At 42.2% G+C, this 20,643-nt stretch overlaps 1 protein-coding gene across 1 annotated transcript in view; it reads right to left on the bottom strand.

Moving 5' to 3' along the window:
• The window catches only part of LOC137428381 (uncharacterized), a 36,699-nt gene extending 28,425 nt beyond the window's left edge, over positions 1 to 8,274 (bottom strand). Inside the window, exons 1-2 of the mRNA XM_078777413.1 lie at positions 7,949 to 8,274; positions 4,890 to 5,294 (exon numbers count right to left, since the gene is read on the bottom strand). Coding sequence (XP_078633539.1) covers positions 4,890 to 5,294; positions 7,949 to 8,057 — 514 coding nt within the window. The 5' untranslated portion in view covers positions 8,058 to 8,274. The remainder of the gene's footprint in view (positions 1 to 4,889; positions 5,295 to 7,948) is intronic.
• Between the last annotated feature and the right edge of the window lie 12,369 nt (positions 8,275 to 20,643).

Below are 20,643 nucleotides of genomic sequence, written 5' to 3'. Positions count from 1 at the left end.
CATACTCACATTCTGTGCAGACAAACAGACAGACAACCAAACAGACAGACAAACAACCAAACAGCCAGACAAACAAACAGACCCAAATGCAATACCATATCCCCTGACAAAAGTAAAAAATAAATGGGTAGTGAAGGACAGAGAATGAATAACTGATACAGTGCGGTAACTATGGAATGAATGGTACTTACAGGATCCTGATGAAGTGAAGTTCCTGAAATAAATCATCGCAGTCAATCACAACTCAAAATAGATAAATGATTAAAATTCAAATTGTGACAAACTATATTTATCTATATTTACCCAACATAAAAGTCTTACTTATCATCATTCACTTGTGGACTTCAACTATCTCATGATGCGTTTTGAAAAGAATCCCATTGTGTGTCCGAGACAAATTCCACATTACACTGCAATGGAAGCACACCGAGTGTGTTTCTAGCTAGGCATGAGACTTGATTATACAAATGCATGGAAAGGGGGTCGGAGAGGTTGGGCGGTGAGGGAATACTTGGAGGATCAAATAACAATTCGGCTTCAATAGTGAAAATGACAGTTTAAACTTCTGGATGATCGTGGGTGATGATTGTCATAACAAGCTCCACAAGCAATAGAGAAACTGGACTTTCTCTGTCTCACTGAAACCTGGCAACAACCTCTGGACTACTTCTCACTCAACCTCACTACACCCAATGGATATTCTTACATCAATAAACCATGCTCGGAGGGCCGAGGTGGGGGAATTGCCGTAATTCACCGACAAGACATCAAGACCAGCCTCATCTCCATCTAATCTGCTCCATCATTTGAACACCTGGCTTTTAAACTCTCTGGTCACACACAGTCAGTCATGGCTGTCGTCTACCACCCTCCCAAACCACACCCATCATTCCTGTCTGACTTCTCCTACTTTCTGACCCAGCTCTGTTCCCCCTCCCCCTCAATCCTCCTCAGTGATTTCAATATCCACATGGACTCCACTGACTCCACAATAACCACTGACTTCACTGATTTACTCACCTGCTTTAACCTCACTCAACATGTCAACTTTCCTACCCATAACCATGGTCACATTCTGGACCTTATCTGCTCTACTGGATTAATTTTGCACCATCTCTCTGGCTCCGACCTCACCCTCTCTGACCACCTAGCCATCACTATGACCATCAACATCCCCACCCCAGCACCAAGGCATTATCGCACTATCAACTTCCGTAAGCTAAACGCTCTTTCACCTACCTCATTCTCATCCACCCTCTCTGGAAAAATGTCCACTTCTCCCTTCGTTGACCTCCACACCCCTTCTGACCTCACTGACGACTACAACCACACTCTCTCCTCCTGCCTTGACCAGCTTGCACCTATAAAAACCAAAACAGTTTCTTTCACCCATTCTGCTCCCTGGTTTACCCCTGAACTCCGCCTGATGAAAACTCGTGCTCGCCAACTTGAAAGACTCCGCAATAAAACAGGTCTCACAATTCACTCCCAAGCCTACAAGGACCACCTGCAGCACTACAAAGATGCCCTCTCCCGCGCCCGCTCCGCCTACTACTCTCAAATTATCCACTCTGGCTCCGGAAACCCAAAAGTACTCTTCTCTACAATAAACAAACTCCTCAGCCCCCTGGACACCACCACCCAGTCATTCACAGTAGACAACTGCATCTCCTTCCTTTCATTCTTCCAATGCAAAATTGACAACATCTACAACAGCTTAACCACCACCGCACCCGCTCCCCCTCAAACCACCTGCCCCCCCTTATCCTGCCAACCCCTGTCTCAATTCTCCCCAGTCTCCCTACTGACCTCTCTGAACTCCTCATAGGAATGAAAACTGCCACCTGCACTCTTGACCCCATCCCCTACAGCTTTGTCAAGGCCTCCCTTCCTGCTCTCTCTCCACTTATCACTGAAACAATAAACTCCTCCCTGTCTACAGGCATCGTCCCACCATCCCTCAAAATTGCTGCTGTTACCCCCATTGTGAAAAAACCTGGACTCAACCCTGACACCCTAAATAACTTCAGACCCATCTCCAACCTACCCTTTCTGTCAAAAGTTTTGGAAAGCGCTGTAGCCACTCAACTCAAACATCACCTCTCTGCCAATAACCTGTATGAAACATTCCAATCCGGATTCCGCTCCAACCACAGTACTGAAACTGCTCTCCTCAAAATCACCAACGACCTTCTCCTCTCCTCTGACGCTGGCAACCTCAACATTCTCATCCTCCTTGACCTCAGCGCCGCCTTTGACACCATCGATCACACCATTCTCCTCACCCGACTTGAAACCACCTTTAACATTACCGGCACTGCCCTCTCTTGGATCAAATCATACCTCTCTGACAGATGCCAGTTCATCTCCATCAATAACTGCAAATCCCCCACTGCTCCCCTCCCCCAAGGTGTCCCCGAAGGTTCAGTTATTGGCCCCCTCCTCTTCATCCTGTACCTGTCCCCCCCTTGGTCACTTAATCCACCGTCATGGTCTCCAATTCCACTGCTTCGCCGATGACATCCAGCTTTTCATCTCCACAAAGTCCATGTCCACCGCCACCCACTCTATCCTGACAAACTGCATCACTGAAATAAAATCCTGGCTTCAAATCAACTTCCTCAAACTTAACTATGATAAATCTGAAATAATCATCATTGGCCCAAAAACGCTCACCAAATCCACCCATAACTTTGCCCTCAACATCGACGGTTTCCCAGTATCTACCTCCCCTCACATCCGGAATCTTGGCATCATCTTTGACCAAACCCTCTCCTTCGACAAATACACTAAACACATCACAAAGACAGCCTTCTTTCACCTGAAAAACATTGCCCATCTCCGTCCATCCCTCTCCTCCACGGCTGCAGAAACCCTCATCCACGCCTTCATCACCTCCCGTCTGGACTACTGCAACAGCCTCCTCTATGGTTCACCCTCAATAATCACCAATAAACTCCAATACATTCAGAACTCCACTGCCCGTCTACTCACCCATTCCCGGACCCGTGACCACATCACCCCCGTCCTTTACAAGCTTCACTGGCTCCCCATCCCCCAGAGAATTCAGTACAAAATCCTCCTCTTGACATACAAAGCCCTCCATAACCTGGCCCCATCCTACCTGGCTGACCTCCTCTCCAGACACACTCCCACCCGCAACATCCGCTCTGCTGGTACCAACCTCCTGACCCCCCCCCCCCGCCCCCATCCGGACCAAATTCAGATCCTGGGGGGACAGGGCCTTCTCCATCGCTGCTCCCACCCTCTGGAACTCACTACCTCACACCATGAGAGACTCCTCCTCACTCACCACATTCAAAACTTCACTCAAGACACACCTGTTCAACACTGCATTCAACATTTAACCCACAGCATTTAACCCCTGACTATCTCTTCTCCTTCTCCTTCCTTTTGCTTTGATTATTTACCTATTGATTTTTGGCTTTTTGCACTTGTTTTTTGTACTCTGTCAAAGCGTCTTTGGGCTTCTTGAAAAGCGCTATATAAAATAAATGTATTTTTATTATTATTATTAATTTGCCCTAAAAATTGGTGAGGATCAAAGAAGGTAACTGACACTTTCATCCGAGAAGAAAATCTCAATTTGTGAAATGTTATCTCCTTTTACCTTCGTGAGTTACAGGTGAAACAGTTATGATTTGGAAACGGAAGTTGGTTTTGATAGTTGGTGTCCAACTACACATAAGTGCCAATAACATAAAAGCCACAATCTACAAAAATCAACAAGAAATGTTATCATCATTGACTGATTTATTTGATTGAATGATTAATTGATTAAAGTTTGATTCTTTTACAACAGGGTTGATTATAAACAATTTTACATCAACAGGTTCATAATCGCACTGATGAGTAGTCAAAGCAAGCAGTAAAATATCGATGAACCAGCACAAACTTAATGTGAGATTTAATAGGAGGTTATGAGTATACTAGAGGGAGAGTGGCAGGGGGAGGGGGCATAGTGGTGAGAAGGGGCAAGTGAAGAAGAAGAAGAAGAGAAAGTGATGAAGTATTTGCTGGACTTGCTTTCAGAACAGAAGGAGATGTAATATAATGTCATATAAATAATGTGATATAATAGGATATGATACGTACAATGTATTATAATATGCACGATATTATATGTTACGATATAGTACAGATAACAGAATGAACCAGAACGGCACGCAATAGGAGCATACCTCCGCCTGGTTGGCCACATCACTCAATGGTGAAGAATCACTCAAAAAATTAAATAATTCTCATATCCAAATCCATATTCAGATCTTCACCAAAATCGATTCAATTTTGCCTCGTCACACACACAACCGGTCCACCAAGTTTCTTCCAAATCCATCCATAACTTTTTGAGATATCCTGCTATGTATCGTTTTTGGCCCTATCTCCCAATGGTGAAGAATCACTTAAAAATTAAATAATTCTCATATCCAAACAATATTCAGATCATTACCAAAATCGAATGTATTTGTCCTTGTCAGACACCCAACCGGTCCACCAAGTTTCGTCCAAATCCATCGACAACTTTTTGAGATATCCTGCTATGTATAGTTTTTGGCCCTATCTCCCAATGGTGAAGAATCAGTTTAAAAATTCTATTAGTCGGATCCGAATCAGGATTTTCACCAAAATGTAATAATTTCGTCCTTGTGACATACACTACATCTCTGCTAAATTTCGTCCGAATTCGTCAACAAATTTTTGAGATATTTTGTTCACAAACAAACATACGGACAAATGGACAAACAGACAGGGGTGAAAATATAACCTCCATCCACTTTTGGTGGCGGAGTAAAAATACTCCAATATTAATGAAGCCCAGTTCGAAACATTCAGATTTGTAAAGAAAAATGTGGATTCAGATCTTTCACCTTGGTTTTTGTATTTCTTCTGGAAGATATAGAATCCAACAGTGAGAAGAAGAAGAAGAAGTAAAACAATGCTGAGGAGAGTTGTCCAGAGAACCAGACTCCAGGAGACTTTTTGTGATTTTTGTTCGAAGGTCACATATTTGTGATCCTCTCCATGCATGTTCTGTACCAGGCACTTGAACTTCCCTTCAATCAGTTTGTTTGTGATTATCAAACCACTCATGAAATGTTGTGGTTTTCTTTGATACATTTCATCAACTCCCACTTGGCTTGCATTCAGATTGAGTCCTTGAGGGCTCCACCAGGTGATGTTTGGTTCCGGCTTGGCCTCGGCCTCACAGAACAGTTTCCAGGAGTTGCTGGAGTTCACAAACGCTCTTGAGATGTTCAGGATTTTTGGACGCACTGTGGGATCACGTGGTCATGTTTATACACCATATACCGTGGTACATGATACATACATGTACCGTAACATACAATCTATATGATAAGGAAAGTAATATTATTAAAATTGAATTGTCATTTGATATCATGATTATTTCATTTCAATTAAGATGGAAATGTTTATCCCTGATAGCTTCTCCCTCACATTATTTTCCCAATCCATTGAAATATCCAGACCTTCCTGAATCTGATCTCCTCCCTCTCGGTTATCGACCAACTATTGAGGATTTGTTTTATCTGCAAATTTGGAAATCTGAACCTTTTCCTCATTATCAAAATAATTTTTGTAAATTCGAAAAAATATAACGACACTCTTCAACATCACGACGTCGACCGATATGCTTCCTCCCACATTCTTACATCATTATACATACGTGTACGAAGTTTGATTTAAATCCATTCAGCTGTTTTGAAGTATCACAATTTTACCCGACATGACCTCTGACCTCACCAAAATAGAAAATCACCTCACTCCTCACCGTTGATGCCAAAATCTAATCAGTTCAACTTTGTATAATAATATATATTCTTACAAAGTTTGGTCAAAATCCCATCACTTGTTCACAAGTTAGAAGAGTAACATAATTTTTACTTAACATGACCTCTGACCTTTCACCAAATAATGCCAGAATCTAATCGGTTCATCTTTGCATAATAATATATAATCTTACAACGTTTGGTCAAAATTCCATCACCGGTTCACAAGTTAGAAGAGTAACATAATTTTTACTTAACATGACCTCTGACCTTTCACCAAATAATGCCAGAATCTAATCGGTTCATCTTTGCATAATAATATATAATCTTACAAAGTTTGGTCAAAATTCCATCACTGGTTCACAAGTTAGAAGAGTAACATAATTTTTACTTAACATGACCTCTGACCTTTCACCAAATAATGCCAGAATCTAATCGGTTCATCTTTGCATAATAATATATAATCTTACATAGTTTGGTCAAAATCCCATCACTTGTTCACAAGTTAGAAGAGTAACATAATTTTTACTTAACATGACCTCTGACCTTTCACCAAATAATGCCAGAATCTAATCGGTTCATCTTTGCATAATAATATATAATCTTACAACATTTGGTCAAAATCCCATCACCGGTTCACAAGTTAGAAGAGTAACATAATTTTTACTTAACATGACCTCTGACCTTTCACCAAATAATGCCATAATCTAATCAGTTCATCTTTGCATAATAATATATAATCTTACATAGTTTGGTCAAAATCCCATCACTTGTTCATAAGTTGGCATGGCAACATAACTTTTACTTGACATGACCTCTGACCTTTCACCTAATAATGCCATAATCTAATCATTTCATCTTTGCATAATAATATATAATCTTACATAGTTTGGTCAAAATCCCATCACTGGTTCACAAGTTGGCATGGCAACATAACTTTTACTTGACATGACCTCTGACCTTTCACCTAATAATGCCAAAATCTAATCAGTTCATCTTTGCATAATAATATATAATCTTACATAGTTTGGTCAAAATCCCATCACTGGTTCACAAGTTGGCATGGCAACATAACCTTTACTTAACATGACCTCTGACATTTGACCTTTTGACCCCAAAGTATAACTTCATGTTTTCATCATTATACATACCTGTACCAAGTTTGATTAAAATCCCCTCAGCTGTTCTCAAGTTATAACATTTTTACCTGACATGACTTCTGACCTTTGACCTCTTGATGCCACAATCCAATCAGTTCATCTTTGCATCATATATACTTCTACCAAGTTTGTTCAAAATCCCATCACTTGTTCACAAGTTGGCATTGCAACATAAATTTTACTTAACATGTCCTCTGACATTTGACCTTTTGACCCCAAAGTATAACTTCATGTTTTCATCATTATACATACCTGTACCAAGTTTGATTAAAATCCCCTCAGCTGTTCTCAAGTTATAACATTTTTACCTGACATGACTTCTGACCTTTGACCTCTTGATGCCACAATCCAATCAGTTCATCTTTGCATCATATATACTTCTACCAAGTTTGTTCAAAATCCCATCACTTGTTCACAAGTTGGCATTGCAACATAAATTTTACTTAACATGTCCTCTGACCTTTGACCTCTTGACCCCAAAATATAATCAGTTCATCTTTACCTAATTCCACATACCTGTACCAAATGTGACTAAGATCCCTTCAGCCATTCTCAAGTTATTGCAGAAACGAAAACCTATCAGGACGGACAGATAGATGGACGGACCGACGGACAACCCAAAGACAGAATGCCTCCGGCGACTTCGTCCTTTGGCGAAGGTGACAATTGGTAAAGCCGTGTTTAATACCTTAAATATTTATATTTGTATAATTGGATCCACATCTGATCCATATTTAACTTCTCCAACATCGTCGCCACAACTTAAGTTAAACTAACGAGTCTGTCGTTCTCTGATTCCTCTCCTGATCCGTTTATTAAATAAAGGTGTAACATTTACGACTTGATAAACCTCTGGTACCTGTCCTGACAATTCGTGTTCTCATAATAAACATTTTTATTATTGTTATTCATTATTTTACAATATAAAACGATAATCCTCATCATGATTATAATCTGAAATATAATGTGGGAACTTACCATCGACCTGAAGATTTGTTCTTCTGCTTTCGCCGATTGCACATCCATCTTTTTTTCCATTTGATTCTGTCCATTCAAACCGACACTGATACCTTTCCTGATCCTCCATCGTCAGGTTTCTGATCCTCACCGACCCATCACCTTCACCTGGGTTCCCTGCAGGTTCGATCCTCCCTTTGAAATCATCAGCTGTATAGTTTGAGGAACTGTTATAAACTAAATTTTGTTTTGGGTTGTGTCTATTCCCTTTATTTTTGTACAAAACCAAATATAAATCTTTGAAGGTGTTTTGTTTAATGTGATTAAACCGACAGGGAAGAATCACCTCCTCGCCCCTTATACCGATCACCTCTTGTTGTGCACAAACTTTAAATCTAATCACTCCACCTTTTTCCACACTTGTGCAGTTATTCGTTGCATGGATTTCTTGTGCTGTCGGAAATGTAAATAACAATATCAGTTACACACATGATATACATTATGCATAAACTATATAAACAATGAAGGTGAATGTCACACAGTCTATACATTATGCATAAACTAGATAAACAATGAAGGTGAATGTCACACATTATATACATTATGCATAAACTATATAAACAATGAAGGTGAATGTTACAAATTATATAAATTATGTATAAACTATATAAACAATGAAGGTGAATGTCACACATTATATGCATTATGTATAAACTATATAAACAATGAAGGTGAATGTCACACATTATATACATTATGTATAAACTATATAAACAATGAAGGTGAATGTCACACATTACATACATTATGTATAAACTATATAAACAATGAAGGTGAATGTCACACAGTATATACCTTATGTATAAACTATATAAACAATGAAGGTGAATGTCACACATAAAATACATTATGTATAAACTATATAAACAATGAAGGTGAATGTCACACATTACATACATTATGTATAAACTACATACACAATGAAGGTGAATGTCACACATTATATACATTATGCATAAACTATATAAACAATGAAGGTGAATGTCACACATTATATACATTATGTATAAACTATATAAACAATGAAGGTGAATGTCACACATTATATACATTATGTATAAACTACATACACAATGAAGGTGAATGTCACACATTATATACATTATGCATAAACTATATAAACAATGAAGGTGAATGTCACACATTATATACATTATGTATAAACTACATACACAATGAAGGTGAATGTCACACATTATATACACTAGGGCATGCCCGTACTATATATATGCCCGTACTATATATCTATCTAAAATTATATCCCCCCCCTCTATTTACATGAAATGGTTTGGTCCATTCGCAACGCCAAAGCGAACGGCGAACGGCTTGCGAGTACAGTGACAATCCCCCCCCCCTCTATTTACATGAAATGGTTTCGTCCATTCGCAACGACCACAGAACCCCCCCCTCTATTTACATGGAATGGTTTGGTCCATTCGCAACGCCGGCACACGCGATCGTTCGCTGCTCTCTGATTGGTTGAATCGTTTTTTGGACATAGCTCGGTAAGTAATTGTCCGATTAATATGAAACCTTGAAAAGGCACATCCTCGGGTCCCCAGCAATATACCTGGCAAGTTAAAAGTATATCGGACCCGTGGTTGTCGAGAAACAGCGGTCACAGACAGACAAACGTACAAACGTACAAACGTACAGAGATTACTGGAATTATAGATAGATTATGCATAAACTATATAAACAATGAAGGTGAATGTCACACATTATATACATTATGTATAAACTACATACACAATGAAGGTGAATATCACACATTATATACATTATGTATAAACTATATAAACAATGAAGGTGAATGTCACACATTACATACATCTATCTATAATTCCAGTAATCTCTGTGTGTCTGTGTGTCTGTGTGTTTGTGTGTTTGTGTGTTTGTGTGTTTGTCTGTGACCGCTGTTTCTCGACAACCACGGGTCCGATATACTTGAAACTTGCCAGGTATATTGCTGGGGACCCGAGGATGTGCCTTTTCAAGGTTTGAAATTAATCGGACAAGTGGTTCCCAAGGTATGGTCACCGTACTCGCAAGCCGTTCGCTTTGGCTTTGCGAATGGACCAAACCATATTAATCGGACAAGTAGTTACCGAGCTATGGCGATTTCTTTACCAAACTCCGCAAGCCGTTCGCTTTGGACCAAACCATTTCATGTAAATAGAGGGGGGGGGGGGGGTTCTGTGGTCGTTGCGAATGGACCAAACCATTCATGTAAATAGAGGGGGGGGGGGGGGTTCTGTGGTCGTTACTGCCACGTGGTTTCAAAGTTTTTTTTTGTTGTTGTTGTTTGCACGCATGTTTTTTTGCACCCACGTACGGGCACGCCCTAGGATGTTTACACACACACACCCCTACACAAATTTTTTTTTTTTTTTTTTTTTTGGCAAGGAACGGGCACCCACGTACGGGCACGTCCTAGTTATGTATAAACGAGATAAACAATGAAGGTGAATGTTTGGTAAATAATTTGGAAACAATAAATAAGTTTCGAATTTTAATGTTTGATAAAAGGGAATGTGGGATAGTGCTGTGGGATGCTCGTGGGATAGTCTTGAGGTATGCATTCTTATCTTTCTGTCCTGGGTATGAATCCCGACCCAGGTATGAACTGTCATCCCGGTGTTTCACAGGTAGGGTGATTGATCAATGTGTGTCGGCAATCGGATGGATATTAAACTGGGAATCCCACCTTCCAGAATTAGTTGGTGAACATTAATGACCCCACAATGTCCTTCATGAAGTGGAGGTGAGTTATCACCGGCACCCTGAACAAATTACAAATTCCTACCCTGATTGACTGCTGGGAAGGCAATGGCAAACCACCCAGGATAACCTTGCCAATCAAATTATTTGACAGAACCATCGTTATTTAAGGCGTACGGTACATCATCCTTATCGTTCTTCTCCTCGTCATCCTCATAATTCTTGTAATTTAGATAATCTCAACTCGATTCTCCAAGATGTCGATAAAATGGGTCGTGATATCCGGATGTACGTCAGCAGGATCGCCCGGTCTTAGAGGTTTCAATTTCGTATCTGAGGGCTCCAATGAGGGCCTCCCAGAGAATCGGAGGGGCTCCAATGAGGGCCTCCCAGAGAATCAGAGAGGTTCCAATGGGGGCCTCCCAGAGAATCAGGGGGGCTCCAATGGGGGTCTCCCAGAGAATCAGGGGGCTCCAATGGGGGGCTCCCAGAGAATCAGGGGGGCTCCAATGGGGGCCTCCCAGAGAATCAGAGGGGCTCCAATAGGGGTCTCCCAGAGAATCATGGGGGCCTCCCAAGGAATCAGGGGGCTCCAATGGGGGTCTCCCAGAGAATTAGGGGGCTCCAATGGGGGCCTCCTAGAGAATCAGAGGGGCTCCAATGGGGCCCCCCAGAAAATCAGAGGGGCTCCAATGGGGGCCTCCCAAAGAATCAGAGGGGCTCCAATGGGGGCCTCCCAGAGAATCATGGGGGCTCCAATGGGAGCCTCCCAAAGAATCAGGGGGGCTCCAATGGGGGCCTCCCAAAGAATCAGAGGGGCTCCAATGGGGGCCTCCCAGAGAATCATGGGGGCTCCAATGGGGGCCTCCCAAGGAATCAGGGGGGCTCCAATGGGGGCCTCCCAGAGAATGAGGTGGGCTCCAATGGGAGCATCCCAGAGAATCAGAGGGGCTCCAATGGGGGCCTTCCAGAAAATCAGAGGGGCTCCAATGGGGGCCTCCCAAAGAATCAGAGGGGCTCCAATGGGGGCCTCCCAAAGAATCAGAGGGTCTCCAATGGGGGTCTCCCAGAGAATCAGGGGAGCTCCAATGGGGACCTCCCAGAGAATCATAGGGGCTCCAATGGGGGGCTCCCAGAGAATCAGGGGGGCTCCAATGGCGGCCTCCCAGAGAATCAGGGGGCTCCAATGGGGGTCTCCCAGAGAATCAGAGGGGCTCCAATGGGGGTCTCCCAGAGAATTAGAGGGGCTCCAATGGGGGCCTCCCAGAGAATCAGGGGGGCTCAAATGGGGGCCTTCCAAAGAATCAGAGGGGCTCCAATGGGGGTCTCCCAGAGAATTAGAGGGGCTCCAATGGGGGCCTCCCAGAGAATTAGGAGGGCTTCCAAAGAATCAGAGGGGCTCCAATGGGGGTCTACCAGAGAATTAGAGGGGCTCCATTGGGGGCCTCCCAGAGAATCAGGGGGGCTCAAATGGGGGCCTCCCAGAGAATCAGGGGGGCTCCAATGGGGGCCTCCCAGAGAATGAGGTGGACTCCAATGGGGGCCTCCCAGAGAATGAGGTGGGCTCCAATGGGGGCCTCCCAGAGAATCAGAGGGGCTCCAATGGGAGCCTTCCAGAAAATCAGAGGGGCTCCAATGGAGGCCTCCCAAAGAATCAGAGGGGCTCCAATGGTGGTCTCCCAGAGAATCAGGGGAGCTCCAATGGGGACCTCCCAGAGAATCATAGGGGCTCCAATGGGGGGCTCTCAGAGAATCAGAGGGGCTCCAATGGTGGTCTCCCAGAGAATCAGGGGAGCTCCAATGGGGACCTCCCAGAGAATCATAGGGGCTCCAATGGGGGGCTCCCAGAGAATCAGAGGGGCTCCAATGGGGGCCTTCCAAAGAATCCGAGGGGCTCCAATGGGGGTCTCCCAGAGAATCAGGGGGGCTCAAATGGGGGCCTTCCAAAGAATCAGAGGGGCTCCAATGGGGGTCTCCCAGAGAATTAGAGGGGCTCCAATGGGGGGCTTCCAAAGAATCAGAGGGGCTCCAATGGGGGTCTCCCAGAGAATTAGAGGGGCTCCAATGGGGGCCTCCCAGAGAATCAGAGGGGCTCCAATGGGGGTCTCCCAGAGAATTAGAGGGGCTCCAATGGGGGGCTTCCAAAGAATCCGAGGGGCTCCAATGGGGGTCTCCCAGAGAATTAGAGGGGCTCCAATGGGGGTGTCCCAGAGAATTAGAGGGGCTCCAATGGGGGTCTCCCAGAGAATTAGGGGGGGCTCAAATGGGGGGCTTCCAAAGAATCAGAGGGGCTCCAATGGGGGTCTCCCAGAGAATTCGAGGGGCTCCAATGGGGGCCTCCCAGAGAATCAGGGGGGCTCCAATGGGGGCCTCCTAAAGAATCAGAGGGGCTCCAATGGGGGTCTCCCAGATAATGACAGGGGCTCCAATGGAGGCCTCCCAGAGAATTCAGCGACATTTGTGATGTTGTAAATATATGATCCTGATCAAACAGTTTCTATTTACTTGGTATATCCACACATTATCAGGAAACGTTCTTCTCAATAAAACACTCAGTTATTCTTTCAGACAAAATGAACGTTTGTAACAAATGTGGGGGTCGAGGAGGAAAGTGGGAAATTTAACAAATAACTTACCTGTTGGGACAGACCCCAAGATCATCATCATCAGAGCGCAAAAAATGTGAAAGATCATTGTATTAACTCTGAAGGGAGAAGAAGATCCTCGAGTTGGTGCTGATATGAGATTGGTCCCTGAGATCAGAGATTATGAACCCAGTACCGAGTTCCAGATCCCGATATCAAACACTCCCGATAACACTAAGAACACTTGTGGGTAATTCACTTCACATGCAATCAGAACGTGCCACAATCTCCTCCCACAAGGGGGCGGAGCCTGAACGATATCGAGGAGATTCGAAACACCAACAAATAAATAAATATTTACATCACACTGCACTTGTAGATCAACACACTTATTGTTATTTATTTAATACCGTGGTTATTAACTTTGTACACAACAATGAAATAATGTATAATTGTTTTAATTGTATTTCTGAATGAGGTGAGTAAATCATTCTTTCTGTTGCTTGTTCTGAGAAATACAGAAAAAGAGAAGGAATTAATAGGTTTTGTGTTCATAGTTTGAGGAACTTAAAAATAAAATGGTTTTACATTATGTTCACACATACAGGTTCACATCATACAGGTGCACAAACACATTTATCACATGAATCCATTTTATATGTACACCTGTATCACTGTATCGCCAGGTTTCACTCGAAAAAACAACAATAAGTCTCAATATAAATCATGATAATCCTGATTAATAGTCTGGATAATCATCTCTCTCATTTCTCCATGTTTTTTTTTACTTTAATCTCATTTCAACCTTGTGGGAGGGTCACGTTGGTGTAAGGTGAGCCACCTCTTGGTGATGTAGATCTGGAGTTCAAGGTATCAAATGGTCAAAGATGACATATATCTTGTTTTAAATATCAGTGGGAATATCAGACCTCGCCTGTCAGTGGGATACAAAAGGTAAACTGTTCAACCTGGTGGAGGTATGCGCTCTACAGAGTGCTGTTCTAGCTTTACTTTATGTGTTGTCTGATCTGCTCGTCCACCTGTACCAACGACCCCCCTGACAACCTCCAACCCCTAAAACGTTTGTCCTCCAGCTCTTCCATGAGCCTCAACCTTTAATTATAAATATTGCTTTACAAGGTTGGTCCAGGTCTTCAGTTCCTCCCATTTGGAGTGTTCATTGATTTTAAATGAGAAGATTTTTTGTTGAAGAAGATTTTTTAAAATGATGTTCGATTGTACCAATTATGGGAAACCATCAACCTTACTCAGGATTTATTACTTTAATTAACCTTTTACAGATCCTCCATGATTCAGCACCTCTACAGCTCCTTTCCCTTCCTCAACATTCACCATTTATATTCACAATAATTGTGTTTAATTCCTTAACCTATGAAGTAGAGGATTGGTTAAAAATAAATAATTTATGTGTGAATATATAGATATAGCACCAACTGTGATATGTCATTTCAAACCCTCGCACAAGTTGATGTAAATCTGCCTTGAATCGAGATGCTCCTTCCAGCACCTCCTAACTTGATCAAATTGTTAAATAAAAAACCCGTTTAGTTGAAGCAGCCAATCAGGTGAAAGGATTTCGGTCACGTGATCGATTACGATATTTAAAATGGCAGCCTGCACTGAATCAACACCGTCGAACTGGTGTATAAGGGGGAACAAACTAAGTTCACATGATATGATTACATTTTCTGATTCCTTGTTCCAAAACTGGTAAAGCAATCTCAGGATACCTTCATCTTAAAGAACATGAGTGTCTCAAAACCAAGCACATACGGGATATGTCAAACAAAAACAGCAGAGGAAGGAGGAAACGAACAAACACTGTTGTGTGGTTTGTGAGTGTTGCAATGTTTTATCTTTTTATTTTGAATGCAGGAGTTCAGGCTCAAGGAGGAACCAAACGACTGAGGGCCCAAGTTCACAGGTAACAGAGCGTCCAATGTGGAATATGCAGGTAAATTTAAAAATTCGACGAAGACGCCATTTTGTCTTTCGGTGGTTTCGTCAAAAAACGAACTTGTGGTTTAGAAATAAGACAACTTCATGGGGTTTATATTTCAAATGGTTTCACAATATGGAACACGAAAGCAGAGACAAACAAGTATTGTGAAATTACCTCCACCGGAAAACCCAACAAAGAAGTTTGTGCAAGAATGCGGATCTGATGCCATGAAGAATGTTGTGCAGTTTATTTCTTGTCAATTATCAAGGAGTTAATTATTATTATTATTTTTTTTCTCTATTTAGGATGTGGAGGATTTTCAAAGATGAGGACCTTGAAATGCCAATGAAATATTCCCTCCACCACAAGGTCCTCACAATCCATGGAGTGACACATGTTCATTCTGTGAAGGCAAGCCAGTTCACATCTAGACGATTGCAGACAAAATAAAGAATACCGAGTTGGTGACTGAAGTGGACCATGAGATGATTGTGTCGTTCTGGGATCGTCCCTTCGTCCATGTGTAATCCATAATATAATTTTATCCTTCCTCTTTTCAATTCAAACTTCCTCTCTTTTATTCCTTAATCAAATTAATTTATACCAATTTTATAGTCCTTATCGAGGCCAGGCCTTAAATGAAAGAGCTGCATTGATTTTAAAGTGAAGAAAGAGAGAATTGCCTAAGAGTTTATGAGGAAGTTAAAAAAAATCTGCTTTTGAAAAGGGGAAGATCATAATTGTTGAGAAATACATGGGAAGGTAAAGAGTTCCAGAATTTGGCAGTGGAAAGGAAGAAACAAACATAATACGGGCCCACCCTTGAGTTGCCAATGGCCACACAATAATAATTTGATGTAGTGGCTTGTTGGGTATTCCATGGTCTTGCTCATGGCGGAGGTACACAAGCAGCAAGTTCTTGCGAGCAGAAACCGAAGTAATATCTGGAGAAAAGAGAAAGAGAGCCAACTTTGCGGCGTAGTTCCAGCGGGTCAAGTTTTGAGGTCAGATATTGGGAGAGTTGATAAGTCAGATTACTTTAGATTCAATTCTGTCCAATAAGTATGCGGAGCTAGAACCGCCCCAGATGTGAAAGCAGTACTCGATACAAGGACTAATCAATCCTTTATATAGTTGAAGCAACTGTTGAGAGAAGAATAATCTTCCACATTTGAATCGGACTCTTGGTTTATTAGAGGCAGACCTAGCTATTTGTGTAATGTGTGGATTCCCGGATAAATGTGTTGTCAGGGTAATACCTAGTAGGTTTATTGTATCACATGGTGTAATTGTGGCGATTTCAAACGAGATTGGAGAGTTGAGAGAAGTTTTGGAGTGAAAGATGGGAAGAAATTGAGTTTTAGAAGTATTAAACCCAACTTGATCCATTTGCTTCATTGGGAAATCTCGTACAAATCCAAATTTAAAGAGGTGGCTGTGATTAAACGAGATGTAGATCGAGTGGGGGAAGATGTGGCAGATGGGAAAACATGGAGGAATGTAATGTTGGGGCATCAGCACACAATTGCATTTGGTTATTTGTAGAAGAAAGAAGGTCATTGATATTTTACCTCAATCATTCATTTACCACACCCATACCCTTAAATATTTTGCAAACACAATTTGTAGATGGTTTTGAAGCACGTGTTTGATTGAAATATCGTTAGTCAGACCATGATTTCCGGTTAGGGTTCAGTGGAGAAGATTCTGATCATGATGTGATTTCCAACACCGGAATTCATGTTCCATCTTCTCACGAGAACCTTCTGTGTCGAAATTTTCCTTTTTGGTCAGGTCAGTCTTTTGGAATGCCACCGGTAACATGTAACCCAGTGCTGCCTGCCCCATGAAATGGAACCGACACTCCTCACTGGCTTTGCTGGTGAAGATGGTGACTGTTGCACCTGCCAGGACTAAAAACAACACCTGACAAAGATTGAATGTGCTAACAAAGGGAGCCAATGGCTATTCAGTAAGAAGATGGTGCTCCTAAAAACCACCCATCCAGATTGGACAGGTTCGAGTCACAGCAAAAACTTTGAAAAAATTGGTTGTGCTGCTTCCTTGCTTGACGTTCACATTTAAAAGGATAAATCTCAGAGAATCCCCATCGGTTGGCATCCATCGGGAGGAGGAAATTCCCGCTGAGTACGGTGAGAAAAGAGGTGCCATTGTTAATTGTTGTGATGTCACTGGTACCCAGAGTATCCCAGGAAGTGACGGCAGTAACAGCACTTCCCCTAAGCTCAGCGACTGTGTTGTGTTTGTTTGGCAGTATGTCCATTTGTGTGTGTGCGGGTGTCTCAGCTCAATTACATGCTTTAGACCATGTGTTAAATAAAGAAATAACTTTGTCCTTTTTTTTTTGTCCATAAACTCACCTGAATATCACAAACTAATGGGTTTCTCCACCATATGAATAATGTTCTTTTCTGCTGTGGATTCCGTTTTTCATCCCTTCCTGAGTCAGGGCCAGTAACCTGCAAATTTTAGATGTTTTTGATGATGAACTTTGTTGTTGTGCAGGAGTGAATGGTGTGATGGTCGTGTCGATTTGGTTGCTGAGTTTGCGTCTTGTAATTCATCTTTCCTCTTTTCTGGGTCATTTGTGACTTGTGTTTGTGTAATGGTCCATGAGGATGTTAGCTCATTGTTTTTCTGATGGTATTGTGGTGTTCCTGGTGATTAAAATCTTCCGAGGAAACAGATTTCCGAACGAGCTTTATCTCCGAGGCATTCAGTCAAAAAAATGACGGTATTCTTTACACACGAGGGAAAGGAGAATGACAAACTTACCTGGACGGCCTCCACCCGACGTCTTCACATCTGGATATGTTAACTCAAACAACACGGAATTAAAATGGACAAAAATACCAGATTTTTAAACAAAATGCCGGTCACAAAGAAAACACGATAAAACTATATTCCTAATTGGAGCGTTCCTAGACAGACCCGAATACAGACAAAGGATAAAATAACTGAAAATAAATATGTGTTATTTCGTGGGCACTTAGCTCAAATTGTCTGGTGTATCTCGTCAGGAATCGGCAAAGATCATCTGAGGCCTCCAAGTCTTTGCGCGCGAAACGCACTCGTTGGCGCAAAGTAGGCCTCGCGTGCGGCCCGCTCACTCCTGGCTCCACGCACGAAGCGAACAACCTTGGTGTGCAGCTCACTCCCCCAGCCGTGCTTGTCCTCACGATCTCTGCATGGAAACCGCAGCTCTCCGTCTGCAGTTCCGCCTCCTCACGATCACTCGCAAGATGTCAGAACACGACCGTTCGCGATTAAGCTTCCTTGCTCAAGAGCAATAGCGACCGTTCACCAATAGATCCCAAAACGAGAAGAACCAAAAGGACGTCAATGCTGAGAGAGATAAAATGTCGTTGCTGAGAGAGCTTTTCGGCGACCATTCACCAAAAAAGTCCGGACCCACGAGAGTTGAGAAAATGTCGCCTTCACCACTCGTTCCAAAATGAGAAAGGAAAATGTCCGCCGTTCCAACATTTTGTATGCGCGGCTCTGACGTCATCCGTGCCTGCTTCACCAATCCCATAGCCCCATCATACCTAGCGCTGTGCCAATCAAATCCCGGTCCAATCACTGCCCTTCGGGGCGTGGCTCATGGCCCTGCCTGTGCCTCTGCGCTCACCAAGTCGGTGTTATCAGCGATAGTGCTTGATGCTTGGGTTCCGGTTGGTTTTTAAGTCGTGTGGTTAATGGCCGATTTCTGGCTAGGTGTCTGTAGTGCGGTGTAATAAGGAACACAGTAAAAGATGACAGAGGCAATTACAAACAGGGAATTAATTACCCACAATCCCTTGCTAATTAACAATCCCCACCCCTCTGATGGGGACGAAGATACAAGCTTACCCGACATCCGGTCTACACAAATTTCCTACTTATGATAAATCGAGGTTTCTTGTTCTTCCCGACAGTCGGAGCACACTACCTATGCAATCTACCTGGACGAAGGTATCCCGACCCCCAACAAACATAACCGTATATTGTCTATGGTAGTTGTGGCTGCACGTGAGGGTGTTATTCCGATGTTGGAGTTTTTGATGCTGTTCATGGATTTGTACAAGTGGTTGGTAGTGGTTTAGTGTTTGTAGAAAGGAGCACCAGTTTGGTGTTTTTTCACCAGTATTTTATTGTTGATTTCTGTGTTTCGTGTTTGAATCCTTTCTGCTATGTCTGGTGCTTTGGGTGTTAATGTGTTTTATTTTAGATTGTCTCGTTCGTTGTTGGATGAGGTGTGCGATTTCTGGTGAGTAGTTGGGGTTGTATTTTTTTATATTGCGCGTTGGAATGTATTTGGTAGCTGCGGTTGTAATGATATTGAACTGTTTGATGTGGATGTTCATGGTCGTGATGTTGTTATTTTTGAAATGTTGGAATTTTTGTTGTGTCGTGCTCAAAGTTGTCCCACTTTGTTATTTTGTAATTGGTGAAAGTTTTTTTTTTTGTGTGTTGATGTCTATAGTTGTTTGTGGTAATCATGACAGGTAGGTGATCTGACGAGAGTTGTACTGTTGCGCTGTGGTCCACATGATTGTCGTACAAAGTGATTGAGAATGTTATTGTTGTTGTTGTTCTCCTCTCTGCTTCCTCTTTGTTTAACTTCTGATTTGTCTTTTCTTTTCTTTTCTTCTCAGGACTTTCATCATTTTTTTTCTTTACATTAACTAAAGGTTCATTATAGAGCTTGAACACAAATTATATGGAGGACAAAGACATAGGGAGACAATATTGTACATTCATATGAATTACACAGATGGACCATGGATAGATACACATTGGATATATGGGATTTAAACTTGCATTCCCTTTTAGGCCACAGAGTTCAGATGGGGATTCCTGCAGGTTAACCCATGTGTTGTTCCAGCATAACACGAACCTTTTTACTGCACGTGTGAAGTGTGAAGCGTGTGAAGCAAAAAGCAAGGTTAACCAATTAGTTCACTTTGGCTGTCTCTGCCTCCATCCATGATGCTGTGATGAAGGAACTACTTGATCGCAATTGAATGTTTTATTTTTTGAAATACTGTATAGCATGAATTGGAACACTAATAGGGACACAAACCTGCAGTTTTGGAGTACTTTGGCTCTGGATTTGGCGATTGTTCGGAATCTCGTCCCGATCACACATCCACAAAGAGGAGTAAGGTAATTTTTTTAGCCTGTCTGCTTTTCTGACAAATAAAATTGAAAATCATTCCAAACAGGAAACTTAATGTTTTTGGAATGTCATGAAGAGACAAACAAGAGGCATCAATAACTAATGAAATGTGTTAAATAAGTTGGAGTAAAAGACGGTGGGTAAACCGGGTTTAACTTCTGAAAAACGTTTGTTTTGTTTTTCTTCGACAGCATTTAAAATGTTC

Source organism: Myxine glutinosa, chromosome 5 (genome assembly GCF_964187855.1).
Source record: "Myxine glutinosa chromosome 5, kmMyxGlut1.1, whole genome shotgun sequence".
In the NCBI taxonomy this organism is placed as follows: Eukaryota; Metazoa; Chordata; class Myxini; order Myxiniformes; family Myxinidae; genus Myxine; species Myxine glutinosa.
Note: the sequence above shows the minus strand (reverse complement) of the source record. Positions and strands in the feature narration are given on the sequence as shown.